This window comes from Ovis canadensis, chromosome X (genome assembly GCF_042477335.2).
Source record: "Ovis canadensis isolate MfBH-ARS-UI-01 breed Bighorn chromosome X, ARS-UI_OviCan_v2, whole genome shotgun sequence".
NCBI lineage: Eukaryota > Metazoa > Chordata > Mammalia > Artiodactyla > Bovidae > Ovis > Ovis canadensis.
The window spans coordinates 7,182,233-7,206,054 of NC_091727.1; the positions used below are offsets into that span (position 1 = coordinate 7,182,233).

At 47.7% G+C, this 23,822-nt stretch overlaps 1 protein-coding gene across 3 annotated transcripts in view; it reads left to right on the forward strand.

Moving 5' to 3' along the window:
- SHROOM2 (shroom family member 2) overlaps window positions 1-23,822 on the forward strand; it is a 145,276-nt gene that overhangs the window by 95,335 nt on the left and 26,119 nt on the right. For all 3 annotated transcript variants that reach the window (XM_070289714.1, XM_070289715.1, XM_070289716.1), the window contains exon 5: window positions 858-955. In XM_070289714.1, coding sequence (XP_070145815.1) covers window positions 858-955 — 98 coding nt within the window. The remainder of the gene's footprint in view (window positions 1-857; window positions 956-23,822) is intronic.

Genomic DNA, 23,822 nt, shown 5'->3' on the forward strand with positions numbered 1-23,822 from the left:
TTTCAAATACTGATGTCACTTCATACTTTTACTGTTCTCATTTGGTTTTTATTTTATGGGGTCAGATATTTTTAAATATTGCTCTGGGGCAAGTATAACTGAAAGTGCAATGCTTTAAACTATTGCACTTTCCTTAGGCGTGTTGATGGTGAAAGCTGACGTTTCGCTTTCTAAAAAAAAACCCTCCGTGCTTGTATTCATACTTCATGGTTCATAGTCAGTCTCCCTCTCTCTGCCTTTTCCGCTCCTTCCATCTGCAAGGGTGTATTTCAAAGGAAAGATTTCCTGCGGCATCCAATGGAGGCTTTTGTAAACAATAGAACCAGCGATCGCCTTGTTACACACTTATGAACGTGTGTGTGCATGTGTGAAGAGAGGTGCTGGTTTCTGTGTGGCCCCCGGTACAGAAAGGCCTGTGGACACCTAGGGCATGTGTGTCCCCCAAGATGGTGCCCTGTGCCACGTGACCTTCTAGAAATCCATGTTCTCGAGGTCAAGAGACCAGGCTGCCAGACTCCAGGTCCCAGGGCTTGAGCTTTGACTGCGGTGAGCTGTGTACCAGCAGTGTTTTGATTTGACTGGGTGAGGTTGGGGGCCACCACGTCACACAGCTTTCCAGCCCTCACGTCAGAGTCCTGCTTCCTGCTGGGGAGCCCAAAGGGACTGCGGTCTCCTTGAGTCATTTTGACGAGGGCTGGGCTGATGGTCCCCAGGCCGGCTGACCACAGGCCACGTCACCCAGTTCGTGGGTGCTGGCTCACAGGGCGCGCCCACAATGAAGGGGATCGTGATCGCAGAGGTTCTCAGGGGGGGAGGCCGCTTGATGACTGGGTGTCCTGTTGTGCCGCCCTTGGCAGGACACCTCCATGGAACCTCGATGGCAAGCAGGGGACCCGGAGGAGCACACGGAGCTTTCTTTGGTGGCACTGGCCGAGGACAGAGGCCCCACCCCAAGGTAGGAGAATCTTGCACTTGGGGTCCCTGAGGAGGCATCTTGGGGGGCAGGTGGGCTGCTTTATGGGGGTGAGGGCTCGGATAATGTGGTCGGGCGTGTGGTTTCGGCCAGACCTGAAGTGGCTGGTCACCAGTTGGGGTTGCCCGAGGCCCCTCAGCACTGCCGGCGGGGCCAGCAAAGCCAGGGCAGGACATTGTGAACGCCCTCCTTAGGGCAGTTTTGTTGGTTCATCACACAGCTGCTGTGTTTTGCACGCAGTCGAGTTCTTGCTGATGACAGAGAAACCCAGTGTGATGGGCTTGAATGGAATGCTTTATGTAGAACAGCAAAGTGAAGGGACCCTTTAACGAATAGGGCGCAGCTGGGTTGCTGGCCGGGGAATCCAAGTTGCCTGGAAGGATTGTTAATGAAAGGATGGGGTTAGGCCTTCTTTAATGAATTCATTTTGAGCTTTAAAAATAGAAATTGACTCGGTCAGCTCCCCCAGAGCAGGTCAGAGCATGAAAAAATGGGCTGGCCGCAGTGTTAACATGATTATATGCCCACATTCTAAAATGTGTCCAGAGTAGCAGTCTTCCTGCAGTGAGGGTGGAATTTAGGTGAAATACACACCACTGTGTGGACCCTCATCCCTGAGGATCACAGGAGAGGGCATTTCGGGTCACTGCAGGAGCTGGGCTTTAACCTTATTTGCAAAACAGCTGATAAAAGGGTCTTCGCTGTTGGCCTAGTGGGTAGGACACGGAGCTTGCAGTGTGGGGGACCTGGGCTCCCTCCCTGGCCAGAGAACTACGTCCCGTGTGCTGCAGTTGAAGACGTGGCACAGCCAAATAAATACATATTTTTTTAGGAAAACAAAACACTGATGGAGAAATGGAAGCCGATTTGTGCACTGTAGGGTCGCTGAGTGCAGATCTTTCTGTGCCTTGAGGGTCTCTGGGGGTTGATGAGCTGCTCGGATTAAAACATCAACCTCAGAATTGAAGGTTGTGTTGCAGAAACGAATGTTGACTCTTGCCAGCCTTGTGCGCCAGGGTCTTATTTCATTTGGCTCTAGAACTGGCTGCTGGCAGCATTGCGCAAGGGTACGGTGGCTCGAAGGGGGCAGGCATGGTGGTCTGCGTGTGCTGCTGTGGGACGCGGCTGCCGTGAGGCATGCACCTGCAGAAGCGAGCTGCACGGTTGGGGCTTTGTGACCCTGTGTTCCAAGCGGATCACGTGCGGAGCGCCAGCTGTCATCTTGATCAGAGCGGCTCCTCACCCTGCTGCGGTCCCGAGCGTGCCGCATTGTGGGGAGGCGGGGGGGGGGGCTGCTCCAGGCAACCCTGCACACATGGGAAGGCTTCCCTCCTGCCCAGCGTTGGCCTCGGGCCTTTAAACTGCAGAGCTCTCGCTGCTGCACTGGTTGGACTTCAGCTCCTCTGCTGTTCAGAGTTGTAATAAACGGCTTCAGTGTGTGTGTGTCTGTGTGTGTGTGTGACTCTGTGACTCTGTGTGTTTGGGTTTGTGTGTGTGTTCCTCTGCTGTTCAGAGTCGTAATAAACGGCTTCACTGTGTGTGTGTCTGTGTGTGTGTGACTGTGGGTGTGTGGGTGTTCCTCTGCTGTTGAGTCGTAATAAACGGCTTCACTGTGTGTGTGTGTGAGTGAGTGTGTGTGTGTGTGTATGTGACTGTGTGTGTGTTCCTCTGCTGTTGAGTCGTAATAAACGGCTTCACTGTGTGTGTGTGTGTGAGTGAGTGTGTGTGTGTGTATGTGACTGTGTGTGTGTTCCTCTGCTGTTGAGTCGTAATAAACGGCTTCACTGTGTGTGTGTGTGTGTGAGCTCCTCTGCTGTTCAGAGTCGTAATAAATGGCTTCACTGTACATACTGTGTGTGTGTGTTACAATGGCATGGTCAGCAGCGAAGGGATGAAGAGGACAGGGGTGGATGGGGGGAGATGGCGGTGGCAGGGAGAGAGGGAATCATGTGCTGTGTGCATCACAGTCTTGGCTTCTGGCTGGCTGTGTGGGCAACCACTCCGAGGGAGTGAGTTCCAGAAGCTTTCCCGCTGTTGCGCGACCAACCTAGCAATTTTCAGAATCATCCTATGGGTTGTTAAAGAGCGGCGAGACTCGAGTGAAATTCTAGAACGGGAATGTCGAGAAGGTGCGGTCAACTTTTGGAGACTGTTTTATTTTCTGAAGTAACTGGCCAAGGAGAGTGCCCTCGAAACATTTAAATTTGAAAATAAAATACATGAAAATGCAGGTAAGGGACTGTCCTTTGAGATCTATAATGCAAATATTTAAAGATGCCCAGTGTTTTTCATAAATTAATGTAAAACAGTCTGTATAAGGGCTTCCCTGGTGGCTCAGAGGGTAAAGAATCTGCCTGCAATGTGGAGACCCAGGTTCAGTCCCTGGGTCGGAAAGATCCCCTTGCAAAGGACGTGGCTACCCGCTCCAGTATTCTTGCCTGACAGTCTCATGGACAGAGGAGCCTGGCAGGCTATATCGTTGCAGAGAGTCAGATAGGACTGAGCAACTAATGACCTCTAATTGCTGATCTGTTAACCAGAACATGATAATGAAAACTGGTTTTTGTTGTATTTATTAGGGTACCAGAAGAGTATCAAGATAATTATTCATGTAAATCAAATTGAGAACTTAAAAAAAAACTTTATCTTATATTGGAGTATAGCCAATTGGGCTTCCCTGGTGGCTCAGATGGTAAAGTGCCTGTCTGCAATGCAGGAGACCCGGATTCAATCCCTGGGTTGGGAAGATCCCCTGGAGAAAGAAATGGCAACCCACTCCAGTATCCTGGCCTGGAAAATCCCATGGACGGAGGAGCCTGGTGGGCTACAGTCCAGGGGGTCGCAAAGAGTCAGACACAACTGAGAGACTTCATTTTCACTATAGCCAATTAACAATGTGATAGTTTCAGGTGAACATCGGAGAGACTCAGCCCTACATATACATGTATCCATTCTCCCTCCCCCTGTTAGCCCAAGTCGCGAAATCTCCCAATGACCACCAGGGAGCCGATATTCAATGCAAAAGCAAGAGAGTTTTTATTACCAAGCTCGAGCTGGGGCTCCCACCGATACCGACGCAGCGGCTGTAAGGAAGAGCCCCGAGTTTTGGGTTACATTGCTTATATAGGGAGTGTTCATGGAAAAAAAAGAATTTCTAGGTAGGGGGACGTCTGATTGGTCACTTTCTTTTGAAGGGTTGTGTGTTGGTTTTTGATTGGTCCCTATTACCTAGGTAGACCACGAGTTCCTGAATGTTAAGTCAGGAGATTCTGGTCTGGGGTCTGATTGGCTCGTGGGTGGTGGGGTGAGGTCAGGGGATTTCCAAAGGCTCTTTTCCCGGAACCTTACAAAATGGAGTTTTTCTGTTAACAAAACGGAGTAGCTTAGATTCTTTACCCCCAACTCTCCAAATTGAGAACATTTTCCTGAGGTTCAAAATTCTGGTTCTGGATCAAGTAGGACAGATGCTCCACCCCGACAGGGACTCCCAGCGTAGGAGGGAAGGAAAGACATCCATGCTTACAACTGGGGTGATGACGCATAATTGTCGATTTTTTAAATGTTACGTGGTCGGACAGGACTGAGCAACTAACACCCTCTAATTGCTGATCTGTTAACCAGAACATGAGTGGAGGTGGGACTCAGCTCCTTTTGGATCATGGCAAAAAATGATTCTCTGTTGGCAGAACCCCGCTGCCGAACTTGTGTTGACGATTTTAGTTGACCCGGCCGTACATGAAGCAGCAGGCTCTCCTTGCTTTTTGGAGTGAAGACATCAGCATGTCAAATTTGGTGCCACGAACTTGTTGGCCGCTAAAGAAAGAAAGAAAGTGAAGTTGCTAATTTGTGCCAACTCTTTGCGACCCCGTGGACCTGTAGCCTTCCAGTCTCCTCCATCCAGGGGATTCTCCAGGCCAGAATACTGGAGTGGGTAGCCTGTCCCTACTCCAGGGGATCTTCCCAACCCAGGGATTGAACCCAGGTCTCCCGCATTGCAGGTGAATTCTTTACCAGCTGAGCCACCAGGGAAGCCCAAGAATACTGGAGTGGATAGCCTATCCCTTCTCCAGTGGATTGTGCCCACCCAGGAATTGAACCGGGGTCTCCTGCATTGCAGATGGATTCTTTACCAGCTGAGCCGCCAGGAAAGCCCAGTTATGGACTAGACTGGACATTAGCAGCACCCTTCAGGTGTCTGTATCTCCTATCACGGACCATCTAGTTGCAGAGAGACAAGCTCACTGCTCCCACTGATTGTACATTAGGGTGAGTGGTACAGATATTTCCTTATTTATCACAAGGAAATTTTATGGTACACATATTTCCTTTATTTATCACATGGGATAAGTAAAGAAAGTGCACCATACATGCCATCTGCTTGAATCACCCAGAAACCATCCCCAGCCCCCAACCCCCCACCCCCACCTCTTGGTAGGTGGGAACACTGTAGAGGACTCTGTTCTGGGAGTTTCTGCAGAGTATTCCTGTGGGGTGGAGCCCGGCGCTGTGGCCTGTTAGGTTCCCGCCCCTAGCCTCCTCCTGGCTACCTCCGCCCCCGCTAGGAGGAGTTGCTGCCAGCTAACCAGCTCTGGCCTGCAGGCTTGTGTTTTGTTGGGACACATGCGAGAAGAAGGGGGGGGGGGGGTCACGGTGGAGACTTAAGAATGGATCCTTAACCCCAGTAACAGCCAGAAGGTGGAATGTGTTTTACATTGGTGGAGCGTGATCTACGCTCTTTAGGGAAAAGCATGTTTTCATAGTAAATCCATCAACACACTTAAACCCAGCTGAGGGTCACCTCCCTGTCCAGCTTCCCCTGAGAGGTGGCTTGGTGTCAGAGCCCAATGCCAAGTCTGACTTCTTTTTTTATTAGTTAATTTTTATTGGAGTATAGTTGCTTTACAGTGTTGTGTTAGTTTCTGCTGTTCAGCAGAATGAATCAGCCATGTGTACAGATGCAGATAGATATATATGCTGTCTTTGAAAAAGTTCTTCCCATTTAGATCCCCAGAGAGCAGGGAGTTCCCTATGCTATAGAATAGGTTCTTACTAGTTATATATTTTATACACAGTATCAATAGTGTATGGGCTTCCCTGGTGGCTCAGCTGGTAAAGAATCCACCTGTAATGTGGGAGACCTGGGTTCAATCCCTGGATTGGGAAGATCCCCTGGAGAAGGGAAAGGCCACCCACTCCAGTGTTCTGGCCTGGAGAATTCCATGGACTGTCCATGGAGTCGCAAAGAGTCAGACACAACTGAGCAACTTTCACTTTTCCCTCAATAGTGTATGGGTTTCTCTGGTGGCTCAGATGATAAAGAATCTGCCTGCAACTTGGGAGACACGAGTTCAATCCCTGGGTCAGGAAGATCCCCCGGAGAAGGGAATGGCAACCCACTCCAGTATTCTTGCCTGGAGAATCCCATGGACAGAGGGGCCTGGCGGGCTACAGTCCTTGGGGTTGCGATCAGATGGAACTGAACAGCTAACGCTTTCACTATTTTTTCCCCCACTTTCTTCATCAATGGTGTGTATGTGTCAATCTCCCAGTTCCCCCCAGCCACCCTTTTCCCCTTGGTGTTTATACGTTCGTTCCACGCACAGGACTGACCTTGTGTGCACTCACGGCTGCTCACAAGAAGGTTTCATAATCGGAGAGTGTTCCACTCTCATGTGCTGCTCGCTTTTCTGGCCTGAATTCAGTGAGCTAAGGTGGCAGTTGAAGTTTTCCCTTCTGAACCGCCATGCCGGGTAATTAGGAAGTCAGGCTGGGATGATCACAAGATGAAGGCCAAGCTTCCGGTGGTGCAGCATCTCCTGTGCAGGGAGCCTTGCTGACTGACCTCCATGCTCCCAGAGATGAGGAGCAGCGGCCGTGGGAAGGTCCTGGGCTCAGCGTCTGGTGCTGTTTTTAACGTCTTCATTTGTCATTACATTCTCTCCTCATGTTTATAGCCATGCGACTTCCAGAAATGCAGAGCCAGGCTGAGGGACGGGCAGGTTTGCTTACTCCCTGGTTTTGTCTTGTGACTCCCTGTTATTCAGAAGGGAGCATTGTAAGGGCAGTGGTCGGAGGGCTCCAGGGCTTAGTTCATCATGCGTCACCACCCTCCAATTCGAGAATGTTCTCATGACCCCAAAGGGATTAGTTCATCCATCACCACCATCCACTTCCAGAACATTCTTACCACCCCCAAAGGCCTACTTCATCTGTCACCACCATCCACTTCTAGAACATTCTCACCACCCCGACAGGATTAGTTCATCCATCACCACCATCTACGTCTAGAACGTTCTCATCAGTCAGTAGGAATTGGTTCATCCATCACCACCATCCACTTCAGAACATTCTCATCACCCCAAAGGGAAAGCTTGTATCCATTGAGAAATCTTAGAATTATTACCGGGATGTTCTGGACAGTGTGCACGGTCATGCCTTGTGTGTGTTTGGGTCACATTGTTGGAGGTGATGAGCTGGACATCCCCAGCAGGGACAAAAGGTTGAGTCCAGGCTCACGCAAAAACCCAGCTGTCTCCACACACAAGGGGTGAGCCCTCACGGTGCCCTGCCAGCAGAGCTGTAGCTCCTGTCTTGCAGAGGGGAGCAGTGAGTCCTTATGTGGCACGTGGGAAGCCACGGTAACTGCACCTACAAGACGTGGGGTGTCTGGGGCCACGAGAGGAACAGTTCATTCCCAGCAAAGGTGTTATATAAACGCTGGCTGAATGCTTCTGCTCTCATGTCGCTTGCATATCTGTTTTATGCTTTATGGCTTCTCTGGTGGCTCAGATAGTATAGATTCTGCCTGCAGTGCAGGAGACCGAGGTTTGATCCCTGGGTCGGGAAGATCCTCTGCAGAAGGGAATGGCTACCCACTCCAGTATCCTTGCCTGGACAGTCCCACGGACAGAGGATCCTGGCGGTCAGCAGTGCGTGGGATCACAGAGAGTCAGACACAACTGAATAGCTTAACACTTTGTGTTTTACGTCTAAGAGCTGTAAAAACAAGGGAACTAGACGTATTTAAGAATATCATAAAAAGCCTCTCCTTGCATGATTCTGTGTGTAGGTGCTGCCCAGAACAGGCAGATCCGTGGAGACGCAGGGGAGGTGGGTGAGGGTTGGGAGGATGGCCGTCTGTCCCAGTGGTATGGAGCTCCTGTGTGGGTGATGGAAATAGTGTTGAATGAGATAGTGGTGATGCTGCCCAACTTTGTGAATTTACTAAAAGCTGCTAAACCAGACACTGCCAGAGGGTGAATTTTTGGGTATATCTCAGTTTTTCAAATCACTTCAATGCTGGAAATCCACAAAAAAAATTTTTTTTTATAATTAATATAGAATGATGCTTTGTGGGAACAGATTTGTGGTTACAGAGGGGATCGGTATGGGGAAGGAAAGGATTAGGAGTTTGGGGTTAGAAGATGCAAGCTAGTTTATGCAGGATGGATAAACAAGGTCTTGTTGTAGAGCAGGTAAAGAAAGCTGAGCACCGAAGAATTGATGCTTTTGAACTGTGGTGCTGGAGAAGACTCTTTGAGAGAGTCCCTTGGGCTGCGAGGGGATCCAACCAGTCCATCCTAAAGGAGGTCAGTCCTGAATGTTCATTGGAAGGACTGAGGCTGATGCTGAAGCTCCAATCCTTTGGCCACCTGATGTGAAGAACTGACTCACTGGAAAGATTCTGATGTTGGGAAAGATTGAAGCCAGGTGGAGAAGGGGATGACAGAGGATGAGATGGTTGGATGACATCACTGACTCGATGAACATGAGTGTGAGCAAGCTCTGGGAGTTGGTGATGGACAGAGAGGCCTGGCGTGCTGCAGTCCATGGGGTCACAAAGAGTCAGACACGACTGAGCAACTGAACTGAACTGACTGTGGCGCACAGGGAGCTATATTCAATATCCTGTGGTAAACCATCATGGCAAAGAATATGAAAGACTGTATTTATATGTATAGCTGAATCGTTTTGCTGTACAGCAGAAATTAACACAGCATAGTAAATCAGCTGCCCTTGAATACAGTTTTAAAAGAAAGACTGCAATAAAAATGCTACTTTTCACTCATTAAATTGTCACATGTCTAACCCAGCTGAGACCATGTGTTCTGTGTAGATCAATAGAATTTCTACATATTGATCGTGAGCATGTAAATTAATTACACCCACTTTGGTATAAAATTTCTGTTGGGAGGTTGGAAACAAAATAAAGAAACAAGGTCGTGTGTGACTCCAGTCGAGAGTCTTGGCTCTAGCTCACAGGTCAACAAGCTTTGCAAAGGATCAGACCGGTAAACACTTTGGCCCTCAGGGAACTCAGTGTTCCCAGCCTGCGGACAGCTCTGGCATTGTGACCTGGGAGCAGGTCTGGACAGTCCCTGAAGGGCTGGGTGTGGCTATGCTCCCATAAAGCCCAGACAGAGAGGACTTGCCAGCCCTAGGACTTGGCCAGGAGGCTAAAGGATGGGGATCAGTGAGGATGCTTCCTGGACGGGAGGTGGGGCCTGTGTGGTCCTCTGTCCAGATGTTTCTGGTGGTGGTCTCTGCAGTGTTGATAGCCATGCCTCTCATCATTTTCATCTCACTGGTCTCTGGCTTGGTTAACGTGGCTGTGGCCCGTTCACAGCAAGGACGTGTAATAAGCAAAAGATGCTGAGAGTGGAATCTCCTTTCTGAGATTCACAGATCATAAGGTTCACGTGGAGTGACTTGGGTACAAGTTGAGGCTAGGATAAGAGGAACAGTTCCTTTGGGATGTATGCGTGCCAGGGTACTTACAGTGTTCTGTTCTCTTCTTACTTGTGGACTTTTTCAAGGGCACAAATGTCTTATCAGGTAAAAGCAGATGTGTGTTCCACTTATTACGGGTATTTACAACGTTGAGTCTTAATGGTGTTCGCCACGCGTAAGCTCTGAGCATCTTATATGCTTGATAAGTTGGCCTCATTGTAGGGAACGTAGATGTAGGAAAACCCAATGATAAACCTTAGCGTGATAAAAATACTTTCTCTTTAGAAATCATTCATTGAGGCCTTCTCTTAAAAATGGATTTCCTAGTGCAGAAGCAGCTGCCAGATTCTGGTTGCTAATATGAAAGTGAAAGTGATAGTCGCTCAGTCTCTTGGTGACTGCAGCACGCCAGGCTTCCGTGTCTGTCACCATCTCCTGGAGCCTGCTCAAACTCATGTCCATTAAGTCGGTGATGCCATCCAACCGTCTCATCCTCTGTCACCCCCTTCTCCTTCTGCTCTCAATCTTTGCTGGCATCAGGGTATTTTCAAATGAGTCAGTTCTTCGCATCAGGTGGCCAACGTATTGAAGCTTCAGCTTCAGCATCAGTCCTTCCAATGAGTACTCAGGGTTGATTTCCTTAAGGATTGACTGGTTTGATCTTGCTCTCCAAGGGACTCTCAAGAGTCTTCTCCAACACAACAGTTCAAAAGCATCAATTCTGCAGTGCTCAGCCTTCTTTATGGTCCATCTCTCGGATCCGAAGGTGACTACTGGAAAAATCGTAGCTTTGACTAGACGGATCCTTGTCAGCAAAGTGATGTTTCTGCTTTTCCATTAAAAGATCCAGGGCTCCTTGGAGAAACGGGCAAGTCTAGGGTTGGGGCTGGCGGAATACAAAACAAAGTTGCAGTGTGTTGTCCCCCAAAAGTAAGGAAGTACTCAAACAAACAGACACACACACACAGAGAAAACCCTATAACAATGAGGATTTGCCAGAGGGACACAGAAGCTGGCTTGGAGTTTCCTGTGACCAAAACTGCTGTGAAATCAAGTGGTATAGAAAGGAGTGTATAAAATATCCCTGGGCTTCCCTGACGGTCCCATGGTTAAGAAGCTGCCTTGCTGTGCTGGGCACACAGGTTTGATCCCCGGCCCGGGAACTAAGATCTCACATGCCATGGAGCAACCAAACCTGTGCATCACAGCTACTGAGCTCTCGAGCCCAGGAGCCCTGGAGCCTGTGCTTGAAAATAAGAGAAGCCAGTAACAGTGAGAATTCCACGCATCGTAACTGGAGAGTAACCCACGATTGCTGCAACCAGAGAAAGCCCGTGCGGCAGTGAAGACCCTGCACAGCCAAAAATAAACCAAGTTTTGAAATAAACATTAAAAATAATAAAACCTGAGCCCACACCGATAGACATAAGTGATCAAGTATGTTAGAAGTGGAGGAAAGAGATCTGTACAGAAAAGTTCTGAATCTCTGCAGGTCTTCTGCCCTTGTGGGGTGGGATAGGTGTGTTGTGGGGAGTAGAGCCCTTCTGTCTTATACTTCGGGCTGCATTTGGTGAGCTTCTTCCACAGGGGCCGGGGTGAAATGGTGGGGTGAGGCTGTGTGACTGCAGAGAAGCTGGTGTAGCTAACCCCGCCAGCTCATCCGTAGAGATCATTGTATTGACAGCATGGTCCTTGTATTTGAGGATAAGAAGGGCATTTCACCTCTGTGTTCTCCAACTCCCCCCGCCCCTCAAATCCACAACTCCTGGGTCAGTTATCACGACAGAAACATCAGACAGATCCCAGCTGAGACATTCTGCGAATGCCTGCACGGTCCCTCTGGAAACGCTGGAGGGCCTGGAAAACAAGGATGGTCTCAGAGGCTGTCACTTGGATGGGAGGAGCCTGTGACTGGTAAATGAAATGGGGTGTCCTGGAACGCAGAGAGAATAGTAGGTGAGAATGAAGAAAGTCTGAATACGTTGTGGACTCCAGTTAATGTACCAAGACGGGAGTTAGGGTAAGGAGAAGGGGACGACAGAGGATGAGTTGGTTGGATGGCATCACTGACTCAGTGGATTCAGTTTGAGTAAACTCCGGGAGATAGCAGGACAGGGAAGCCTGGCGTGCTGCAGGCCCAGGGCTCTCAGAGAGTCGGATACGACTTAGCAACTTAGTCAAACGTACTAATGGCGATTATGGCAGTTGTACTAATTATGGCGTACAGTAATGGCAAATGTACTAATGTGTTGACAGCAGGGGAAACAGGTGTAGGGAACGTTCTCCTCTTGTAAATTTTCTGTAAATCTAAAAGCATTCTGAAAGGAAGTGTTGGAGTAGCTTTCCTCACGGCAGTTCAAGTTAGCTTGTAAATGTCAGGTGCAAACCTCATTTATTTGGCTGCACCAACTCTTAACCGTGGCATATGTGATCTTTAGTGGGGGGCATGCAAACTGTTAGGGACGGCATATGGGATCTTAGTTCCCTGACCCAGGATTGAACCTGGGTCCCTTTCTTGGGAGCATGGAGTCTTAGCCCCTGGACCACCCAGAGAAGCTCCCAGGAAAGCCACCAGGCTCTTCGTGGATGCCTGTTAATATGGACGGCCTTGGGTTCTGCTCTGAGATATGCGGCTGGCCTTGGGTGGATGGCGCCCTCGGGTAGTGATGGGTCCTGGGCTTGGTAAAATAATACATGGAGATGAAAACCAGTGTGCAGGGGCCTCCCTGGAGGCTCAGTGGTAAAGAATCCACCTGTCAATGCAGGAGACACAGGTTCAATCCCTAGCCAGGCAGATCTCATGTGACGCTAAGCCACAGGAGCTGCAAGTGCTGAAATTCGTGTGCCATGGAACCCATGCTCTGCAACAAGAGAAGTCACCGCAATGAGAAGGCCACACCCCACAACTAGAGAGTAGCCCCTGATCACTGCAGCTAGAGGAAGTCTGCAGCAGGGAAGACACAGTACCACCAAAAATAAATAAGTAAAATTACTTAAAAAAACAAACAAGTGTGAAGAATGTGGGCTTTGGGGGCAGAAAACAGGTTCAAATCCACTCTCTTCTTTTCTGTGTGATTGCATAAAGCCAGCTAAGCTTGCTAATAACGTCCCAATGACTAGTCTTCCCTGGAACATGGTTTCCCTGGTGATTCAAGTCTGTAAAGATCTGCCTGCCAATGCAGGAGGCCCAGGTTCGATCCCTGGGTCAGGAAGATTCCCCTGGAGGAGAAAATGGCAACCCACTGCAGTGTTCTTGCCTGGAAAATCCCATGGACAGAGGAGCCTTGTGGACTATAGTCCAAGGGGTCACAAGAGTCAGACATGACTTAGCGACTAAACAGCAGCATGAAAACCCCAGAGTTCCCAGACATTAACTTTTATATTCAGCATCTGCATAGACTTACGTAACATACTTGGTTGCCTTGTCACCATCAGAATTCTTTTATGCCCACCTGTCTTAGTTTGCTTCCTGATATTTGCGGCTTGCCTCAGCAATTCCCAATTTACTGTGACATCAGGACATTATTTCAGTGGGTTAATTCTATTTTATTAAAATTTAATGGGGTGAATAGCATACTTAATACATTATTTGGGTTCCCTTGTGGCTCAGCTGGTAAAGAATCCGCCTGCAATGCAGGAGACACTGGTTCGATCCCTGGGTTGGGAGGATCCCCTGGAGAAGGGAAAGGCTACCCACTCCAGTATTCTGGCCTGGAGAATCCCATGGATTTTATAGTCCATGGGGTTGCAAAGAGTCGAACACGACTGAGTGACTTTCACTCACTAGTATGCTGGCCTGGAGATAAACATAGCAACGACCTTCCTTGCAGATTTATGTAAGTTTAATGTGTGTAACAGTAATGGAGCAGCACAGTGCCTAAGATCAAGCAGGTGCAAAAAGAAAGTCACTTTTAGTTAAAATAGCCACGTGTGTGTTAGTCTCTCAGTTGTGTCTGACTTGTTTGTTACAACTGTATGGACTCTAGCCCACCAGGCTCCTCTGTCCATGGAATTTCCCCAGGCGAGAGTACTGGAGTGGGTTGCCATTCCCTTCTGGGGGGGGGGGGGGAGAAGGAATCTTCCCAACCCAGGGGTTGAACTCGGATCCCCTGCACTGCAGGCGATTCTTTACTGTCTGAGCCGCCATGGGAGCCAAAAGTAGCCACAATTCAGGGGATGTTGCAAAGTAGCGTGGGTTGTTTGTTTCAATCAGCGAGAGTGGAAAGTTAATTGGGGTGTATTTTGAAGAGGTTCAAGCCGGTGGTGAACCTTGGACCTGAAGGGTAAGTGCTGGGCTGGAGAGAGTCAAGGCAGTCTGTGTGGGAAGGGGCTGTTAGGGACCCTGGTGGGTGGCACTTCCTGAGTGTTTGTGGGGGTGGTGAGCACCCAAGGTCTCAGGCTGCCTGGGGCGGGTGGTGCAGGGACTTTAAATACAGATCGTTGTGAAGGGACGGGTTGGGTCAAGGTCAGACCCTTTGGTGGTCTGCACACAATGCCTTCTAGGCAGTAAAACTTCCGGAGACACTCTACTCTGTTAGTTGTTCCGATCGCATTCCTACCGAGTGTGTAATAAACCCCCAAAACACAGATACACATGGAATGGGCTATTCAATGTTGGCTTTGTTTTATTTTATTTTATTTTTTTTTTTTCAACTTCATTGTTCCGTCTGACCTTAAGGTTGTGAGATTGAACGGGCACAAATTGGAGGATATAATGTGGCGCAATCAAGTGGACTGAGCTTTTTTTTTTTTTTCCCCTATCACTTTGAAGTGATAAAAAGAGGGAGACAGGCTCCGGGAGGGCCAGGCTTTGGGGTTTGGCCTTGGGATTTGCCAGCGGAGTCACCGAGGAGCCTGGAGGCCCCTGGGGTTGCAGTCGGAGGGAGCCTGCGTGGACTTGTCCATTGCTAGGCGGCAGCAGACGCAGTCAGGCCGCCAGGCGCGCTCGCGGCGGGCAGGGCACGGGTAAGCCAGCCGGGTACCCCCGCCACCCCCATCTCCGGGTGTCTGCAGGGCAAGGCTGCTTTCCGGGCTTGCAAGCTGCTCGTGCCCCTTTTGTTCTCCTGCTTTGAAGAGCAAGTTGCCGGCTCCGGGGGGTCGGGGCGGGAGGAGGGGGGTGGGTTGGGGGTGGGGGTGGATCTGGGGGAGACCGGCAGACGAGCTCCCTGTGTATTGTTCTGCCGGATGGTTAAATAGTGCAGATAGGGGGTGCAGAGTCCGCTGGAGCTCAGTCTGCGTGCAGGCACGCGGGCCTGTAGTGTGTGTGTGTGTGTGTGTGTGTGCGCGCGCGCGCGCGCGCCGGTAGACACGTGCGCTCTTGGGACTGCGATGCCGACGGCGGGGGGGGGGCGGGGGGGGGACTGGGAGCCCTTGGCGTGGGGGGCGGGGCGAGCACCTCAGTGGGATCTGCAGACCTGCTTCCCCTGCCCGAGGGTCCCCAGGGGTCCCCCAGGAGGCTGGCGGGAGGGCGCCAGCCCTGCATGAAGACGCGTGCTTGCTGTGCCCTTTTTTCTTTTTCCATAACAGTAAGACATAAGCATTTTCACAACAGTAGGCTTTGAATATGGATGGAGAAAGGAAATGGTGAGTCAGCCACAGCAGAATGGGGGTGGGGGGAAAGGCAGGGAAATCAGATGTGCATGTTGAGTCATGAAAAAAAATGCTTGGTGGGTGAATTCGCTCCTAGCCTGCTGATTGCAGTGAAAAAAAAAAAATATATATATATATATATAAATAGAGAAAAGTGCTTGAGGTTGGTTGTGAGCATTTTGCAATGATTGGATCTGTGCTCTTTTTCGATTGTGCCCATCGAGAGACATGCAGTCTTTACGGGGTTTTGCTGCATATATACTGTGGGATTGTGTGTGTGTGTGGTTTTTTTTTTTTTTGCCTTTTTTTATTGTGATAAATGAAAGGTGTTACTAATTTTGGCCATATTTCTAAGTGATTGAAACGGTTTTGCTTTACTCAAGCACACTTTGGTGTGTGTGGCAGGAAGATGCCTTTTTCACAGAGAAACTGCCGCACTCTGGGTCTGCAGGAACTGACTTCCCTGGGTGGGAGTTTTCTTGAAAGTGGATCATGCCTGAAGTGGTGGTCATGCCTAGGTGAACCGTTGAGGGGAAAAGGGGTTTGGAGAAAGGTTTTCAGAAAGCTATCTGGCAGCGTTCAGAACAACCTGCTGCCGTGTACGTTGTCTGAAGACCTACACAATGAATGAAGGAAAAATGTGTCACCCTGTCATAAAATAAATAAAAGATTGGGTCGAGTTGTGATGAATAGTATCGACATAGTTTCTTTTCCCTTGGAAACCAGAATCTTGGAGGGTGTATATTAGAAATATATATATTTTATCATTACATTGCAGAAGCAAATTTTCCGGATGGTAGAAACTTGGATGTCTCTGTGCTTCTTTCTGTCAAGCATAGTGGAGAGACATTTCATCCTTTCCATCTTTCTCATGTGCACATACACACACACGCACATGAACCCAACAAACATATACCACTTATGGGAAAATATTTGCAGGAATATTGTCATTTGTGAATGCATGAACACAACACAGAAAAGCCATTTATTAAAGGAGTATTAGCATATATACCGTACCATGGGTAAAACAGCTACCGGATGACACGAGGAGCTCTGCTCGGTGTTCTGTGCTGACCTCCAGGGGTGGGATGGGGGACATGAGGGAGGTTCAAGAGGGAGGGGATATATGTATACACATGGCTGATTCACATTGTTGTCCAGCATAAGCTAATACAATGTTGTATCCTCCAATTTAAAATAATATTTTAAAAAATATTAGAAATGACCATCCATATGGGTGTTGACCATACAAGTTGGATAAGGCTTGTCCTGCCCAGCTGGGGTGACACATGACCCTGTCACGTATGCTGATGGGTGGGTGTTTGGCATAAACTGTTCTTCCAGCCGCGTTGGGGTTTCGCAGGTTGGGGAAGCTATACTCCGTGTGGCCCTCAGCATGCATTTGCTTCACTCCTCACTGCCTTGAATTCTCCTCGTCTTGTAGGGATGAAAATTTAGCAAGGTGTAGGTGGGGAAGCACTAGAAACAAAGAGCTGGCGTTTTGTGTCCGCCAGGGTGAGCCTGCCTCTGCCTGGTCCGTGGCCAGTCGTGTTTTCTGACTTTCCTTCCAGTAGGTTCAACAGACAAGTCATTTCTGGGAGGGCCTATAGACGTCCCTGGGTGTCTGAAGAGAGCCTGAAGTTAGATAGTTTTTTAAAGACTGAGAATCCTCAGGATTTCGTTCCTTAGAGGTTCCCAAAGGCTTCTCACCTATATATCTTGGACCTCACAATGTGGAGTACATGTTCACTTTGTAGGAAGCAAACGGGGGCTCAAGAGAGTGGATTCACACAGCTTCTGTGTGTCTGTGTGTGTTTAACTTTTTATTTTGTACTGGAGTATAGCTGATTAACAATGCTGTGATAGTTTCAGGTGGACAGCAAAGGGACTCAGCCATCCATATACCTGTATCCATTCTCCCCCCACAAACCTCGCTCCCATCCAGTCTGCCACAGGAGCCCAAGCAGAGTTCCCTGTGCTGTCCAGCTGGTCCTTGTTGGTCATTCACTGCAAATACGCAGTGTGGATTCACACAGGCTGGACGTTTGTCTGGGTGGGGTTACCTGCTGGCTCCTGGCACGTCTGGTGATGACAGGGCTTGCAGCCCAGCATTGCCTGTGTGTCGACCTGTTTCTGATGCCAGACCTGCTTCTCTCACTTGCTGTCACGTCACAGGGCCAGGGCACCAGCAGTGCAGTGTGGAGGAATTGTCACGTGGGTTGCCAGGGCGGCAAGACAGATACGGACACCTCTTTGGCAGTGTGCAAGACTGTGGACACAGGTTCCAAGCCCCCGTGGATGTGACCTTCTGTTTCTTCATCTGTGAAGTAGGGAGTTGGGGTGAAATGATTTCTAAGGACCCGTTCAGCCGTGATCATTTTCGATTCTCAGGGAGAGAAGCCAGGAGCTTAAATTCCCCTTACGTAACACATCCAGATTCGGGGGTTGTCTTGTTGCGGTCATTTGCTACCGATATTCATGTGAGTGAAGACTTATATCTCACACACACATACACACTTGTGTGTGTTATCTTTGAGATCCGATTATAGATAAAATGGGCTCTTGTCAGCAGACCGGGCTTTTCTGTCTGCAAGAGATGCGTGAGGCATTGCAAGTGTGCTTGCCAGATACACCTACTTAGGTGTTCTGGGATCAAGTTAGCTGCTAGCAGATGGAGTTCTCTTGGGTGCAGCTTTACATGCCCAGTGTTATTTAAGGACTGTTAACAAAGTCCAGCCAGTGGGCTCTTAAACATATTTGGAGGCCATTCAAAAATAAAATAACAGTGGGGCTTCCCTGGTGGTCCAGTGGTTAGGACTTTGCCTTCCAAGGCAGGGGGTGTGGGTTCCATCCCTGGTTCAGGCAACTGAGGTTTCACATGCCTTGTGACTCAGCCAGAATAATAATAATAATAAAGTGTACAATTTTTTAAAGTAGAATAACTGGATATTCAAGGAAAGTATTTAACACGTATACATACAGACACACCTGTATCTATATGGATACACGCATGCATGTTATACATGTTTTCACACAAGCATGTAAGTATACGTACTCATGCGCACAGAAATGCATAGGATTGATAGCCATATAGGAATAAAGTAAAATTTTCATCTACAATAAATATGTGAACCCTATTGAGTAAATAACCTGTATCTAAATATGGTTCACTTGAATAACAATCAGACAATATTCTGAGATACAGTATTTTCAAAAATTTGGGGTCACCTGCATTTTGCTAAAAGGGGGATGCTTAAAGCAGATGGTTTTCTCTTAATTTACAGAGATGCTAACACTCTTCTGAAAGTGAAAGTGTTAGTCGCTCAGTGCTGTCTGACTCTTTGCAACCCCATGGACTGGAGCCCCCCACCAGGCTCCTCTGTCTAGTGAATTCTCCAGGCAAGAATACTGGAGTGGGTTGCCAATCCCTTCTCCAGGGGATCTTCCCAACCCAGGGATCGAACCCAGGTCTCCTGCATTGCAGGTGGATTCTTGACTGTCTGAGCCACCAGGGAAGCTCTGCTGCTGCGGCTGCTAAGTCGCTTCAGTCGTGTCTGACTCTGTGCGACCCCATAGACAGCAGCCCATCAGGCTCCCCCGTCCCTGGGATTCTCCAGGCAAGAACACTGGAGTGGGTTGCCGTTTCCTTCCCCGATGCATGAAAGTGAAAAGTGAAAGTGAGGTTGCTCTGTCATGTCCAACTTAGCAACCCCATGGACTGCAGCCTACCAGGCTCCTCCGTCCATGGGATTTTCCAGTCAAGAGTACTGGAGTGGGGTGCCATCGCCTTCTCCGAGGGAAGCCTCACCTGTATTTTAATATCTTTTCCCACACAGTTTCCCAGAGTTCAAAGGTGGCCCCTTATTTCATAAGCCTGAGGTTTGTTTTCGAGAGCCAGGATTTATATTTATCTGGGGGTACAGTTCCCTAGGCTGTTCTGTAGTCTTTAGTAACATTTCCTTCTTTAAAAAAGAAAAAAAATATGTTACTAATATTGGAACATTTTTATTAAAAACAGGGGGACTTCCCTGGCAGCCTAGTGGTTAAGACTCTCACCGTCAACTACAGGCGGGAATAGGTTCGATCCCTGGTTGAGGAGTTAAGATCCCACATGCCAAGCTCTATGGCCCCCCCAAAATTTGAATACATAAAATATAAAAACATATGGAAGTTCTGGAAGGCAGAAGGAAGACAGTGAAAATTGTCCTCAGGATCACATCCAGAGAGAGCAATATGTCCCCTTTGGGACATGTGATCACACTTTCTATACTTGCTGTAAACAGTGTTTTCTTTTTCTTGTAAACCTGTGGTGCCTGGCACTCTTAAGATCCGGCCGCCCAGTGGGAACACCATGGACTTGTAGGGATGTGTTCCCAGTCTTTCCCAGTGGAAAGTAATACCGGAGCAGGCATACGTGGTGAAATACTCCTGCTCTCATTCATTTCCTTAGGAGGACAGTCTGGACGTGGAATTGCCAAGCAGTCTTTTGGAAAGGATTTGGGACTCCCCTGGTGGTCCAGGGGTTAAGAAACTGCCTTGCAATGCCGGGGGATGCAGGTTCGATCCCTGGTCAGGGGACTGAGTGCCACCTGCCTCGGAGCAACTAAACCTGTGCACCACAATTGGAGGGCCCATGCACAGTGCTCGAAGATACTGCATGCCACCACAAAGACTCCAGGCAGCCAAATAAATTAAAAAAAAAATTTTTTTTTAAAAATCTGTGACTTGACAGGCTAATCTGTTTCATTGTTGAAACAGGCAAATCTGTTTCATTGCGTTTCCTTGGTGACTAGCAGAGTTCTTTGTGTGATTATCTGCACATTTGTATTTTTTCTTGTGTGCATTACAGTTTGTTTTCCTGCTGACAGTGGGGCCCTTTTTTTTTTTTTAATTTTATATTGGAGCATAGTTGATTAACAATAATGCGTTAGTTTCATGTATACAGCTACACATATGTGTGTCTGGTTTTTTTTCAAATTCTTTTCCCATTTAGGTTGCTGTAGAATACTGAATAGTCCCTGGGCCATACAGTAGGTCTTTGTTGGTTATCCGTTTTAAATATAGCTGTGTGTACATGTCCATCCCTACCTCCCAGCCAGTCTGTCCCTCTCCCACCCTTTCCCCCGGTAAACGTTAAGTTTGTTCTCTTAAGTCTGTGAGTCTGTTCTGTTTTGTAAATCAGTTTATTTGTACCATTTTTATTTTAGATGCCACGTGTAAGCAATATCATATGAGGTTTTCCTTTCTCTGTCTGACTGCAGATGGCATCGTTTCATTAAGCCAAATAATCTTCCATTGTATGTATGTATCACATATATCCGTCAATGGACATTTAGGGTGCTTCCACGTCTTGCCTGTTGTAAATAGTGGGGCAGTGAATATTGGGGTGTGTGTATCCTTTCAAATCATGTTTCTCTCTGGATATATGCGCAGGAGTGGGATGACATGGTCATACGCCAGCTTCTTTAGTTTCTGGAGGAACCTAAACACTGGTGGCTGGTTGTATGTGTGCATGCTCGGTTGTGTCCACTCTTTGCCACCCCATGGACTGGAGCCCACCAGCCTCCTCTGCCCGTGAACTTTTCCAGGCAAGAATACTGGAGTGGGTTACCCTTTCCTACCCCAGGGGATGGTTATTAAGGGTTAGATTTTTTTTGAATTAAAGTATAGTTGCTTTACAGTGTTTTAGGTGTACAGCAGAGGGATTCAGTTATACATACAGGTTATTATAAGATATTGAATACAGGTTCCCTGTGCTATACAGTAGGTCCTTGTTGTTTATGCTAGTGTGTATCTGTTAATCCCAAGCTTCAAATTTATCCCTGCTGTGGCCTGTTGTAATCTTAATTTTGTTTTGTGTGTCTGTGAGTCTGTTTCTGTTTTATAAGTAAGTCTGTTCGTATCATTTTTTCAGCTTCTGCATATAAGTGAGATCATATGGTGTTTGTCTTTCTCTGGCGTGCTTATTTCATTTAGTGCGTTGATCTCCAGGTCCATCCATGTTGCTGCAAATGGCATCATTTCATTCTTTTTTTCATGGCTGAGTAATATTCCCTTGGTATCTCTAATTTTCTTGAAGAGATCTCTAGTCTTTCCCATTCTGTTGTTTTCCTCTATTTCTTTGCATTGATCACTGAAGAAGGCTTTCTTATCTCTTCTTGCTATTCTTTGGAACTCTGCATTCTGATCCTTTTCTCCTTTGCTTTTCGCCTCTCTTCTTTTCACAGCTATTTGTAAGGCTTCCCCAGACAGCCATTTTGCTTTTTTGCATTTCTTTTCCATGGGGATGGTCTTGATCCCTGTCTCCTGTACAATGTCACGAACCTCATTCCATAGTTCATCAGGTACTCTATCTATCAGATCTAGTCCCTTAAATCTATTTCTCACTTCCACTGTATAATCATAAGGGATTTGATTTAGGTCATACCTGAATGGTCTAGCGGTTTTCCCTACTTTCTTCAATTTAAGTCTGAATCTGGCAATAAGGAGTTCATGATCTGAGCCACAGTCAGCTCCCGATCTTGTTTACACTGACTGTATAGAGCTTCTCCATCTTTGGGTGCAGAGAATATAATCAATCTGATTTCGGTGTTGACCATCTGGTGATGTCCATGTGTTCATGTCTGGTGTGTCTCTTGTGTTGTCGGAAGAGGGTGTTTGCTATGACCAGTGCATTTTCTTGACAAAACTCTATTAGTCTTTGCCCTGCTTCATTGCCCTGCTTCCGCATTCCAAGGCCAAATTTGCTTGTTACTCCAGGTGTTTCTTGACTTCCTACTTTTGCATTCCAGTCCCCTGTAATGAAAAGGACATCTTTTTTGGGTGTTAGTTCTAACAGGTCTTGTAGGTCTTCATAAAACCATTCAACTTCAGCTTCTTCAGTGTTACTGGTTGGGGCATAGACTTGGATAACTGTGATATTGAATGGTTTGCCTTGGAGACGAACAGAGATCATTCTGTCATTTTTGAGATTGCATCCAAGTACTGCATTTTGGACTCTTTTGTTGACCATGATGGTCATGCAAAGATGGGCTCGATAAAAGGACAGAAATGGTATGGACCTAACAGAAGCAGAAGATATTAAGAAGAGGTGGCAAGAATACACGGAAGAACTGTACAAAAAAGATCTTCACCACCCAGGTAATCATGATGATGTGATCATTAATCTAGAGCCAGACATCTTAGAAAGTGAAGTCAAGTGGGCCTTAGAAAGCATCACTACAAACAAAGCTAGTGGAGGTGATGGAATTCCAGTTGAGCTGTTTCAAATCCTTAAAGATGATGCTGTGAAAGTGCTGCACTCAAGATGCCAGCAAATTTGGAAAACTCAGCAGTGGCCACAGGACTGGAAAAGGTCAGTTTTCATTCCAATCCCAAAGAAAGTCAATGCAAAAGAATGCTCAAACTACCACACAATTGCACTCATCTCACACGCTAGTAAAGTAATGCTCAAAATTCTCCAAGCCAGGCTTCAGCAATACGTGAACCGTGAACTCCCTGATGTTCAAGCTGGTTTTAGAAAAGGCAGAGGAACGAGAGATCAAATTGCCAATATCCGCTGGATCATGGAAAAAGCAAGAGAGTTCCGGAAAACCATCTATTTCTGTTTTATTGACTATGCCCAAGCCTTTGACTGTGTGGATCACAATAAACGGTGGAAAATTCTGAAAGAGATGGGAATACCAGACCACCTGACCTGCCTCTTGAGAAATCTGTATGCAGGTCAGAAACTAACAGTTAGAACTGGACATGGAACAACAGACTGGTTCTAAATAGGAAAAGGAGTACGTCAAGGCTGTATATTGTCACCCTGCTTATTTAACTTCTATGCAGAGTACATCATGAGAAACGCTGGGCTGGAAGAAGCACAAGCTGGAATCAAGATTGCCGGGAGAAATATCAATAACCTCAGATATGCAGATGACACCACCCTTATGGCAGAAAGTGAAGAGGAGCTAAAAAGCCTCTTGATGAAAGTGAAAGAGGAGAGCGAAAAAGTTGCCTTAAAGCTCAACATTCAGAAAACGAAGATCATGGCATCTGGTCCCATCACTTCATGGGAAATAGATGGGGAAACAGTGGCAGACTTTATTTTTTTGGGCTCCAAAATCACTGCAGATGGTGACTGCAGCCATGACATTAAAAGACGCTTACTCCTTGGAAGAAAAGTTATGACCAACCTAGATAGTATATTCAAAAGCAGAGACATTACTTTGTTGACTAAGGTCCGTCTAGTCAAGGCTATGGTTTTTCCAGTGGTCATGTATGGATGTGAGAGTTGGACTGTGAAGAAGGCTGAGTGCTGAAGAATTGATGCTTTTGAACTGTGGTGTTGGAGAAGACTCTTGAGAGTCCCTTGGACTGCAAGGAGATCCAACCAGTCCATTCTGAAGGAGATCAGCCCTGGGATTTCTTTGGAAGGAATGATGCTAAAGCTGAAACTCCAGTACTTTGGCCACCTCATGGGAAGAGTTGACTCATTGGAAAAGACTCTGATACTGGGAGGGATTGGGGGCAGGAGGAGAAGGGG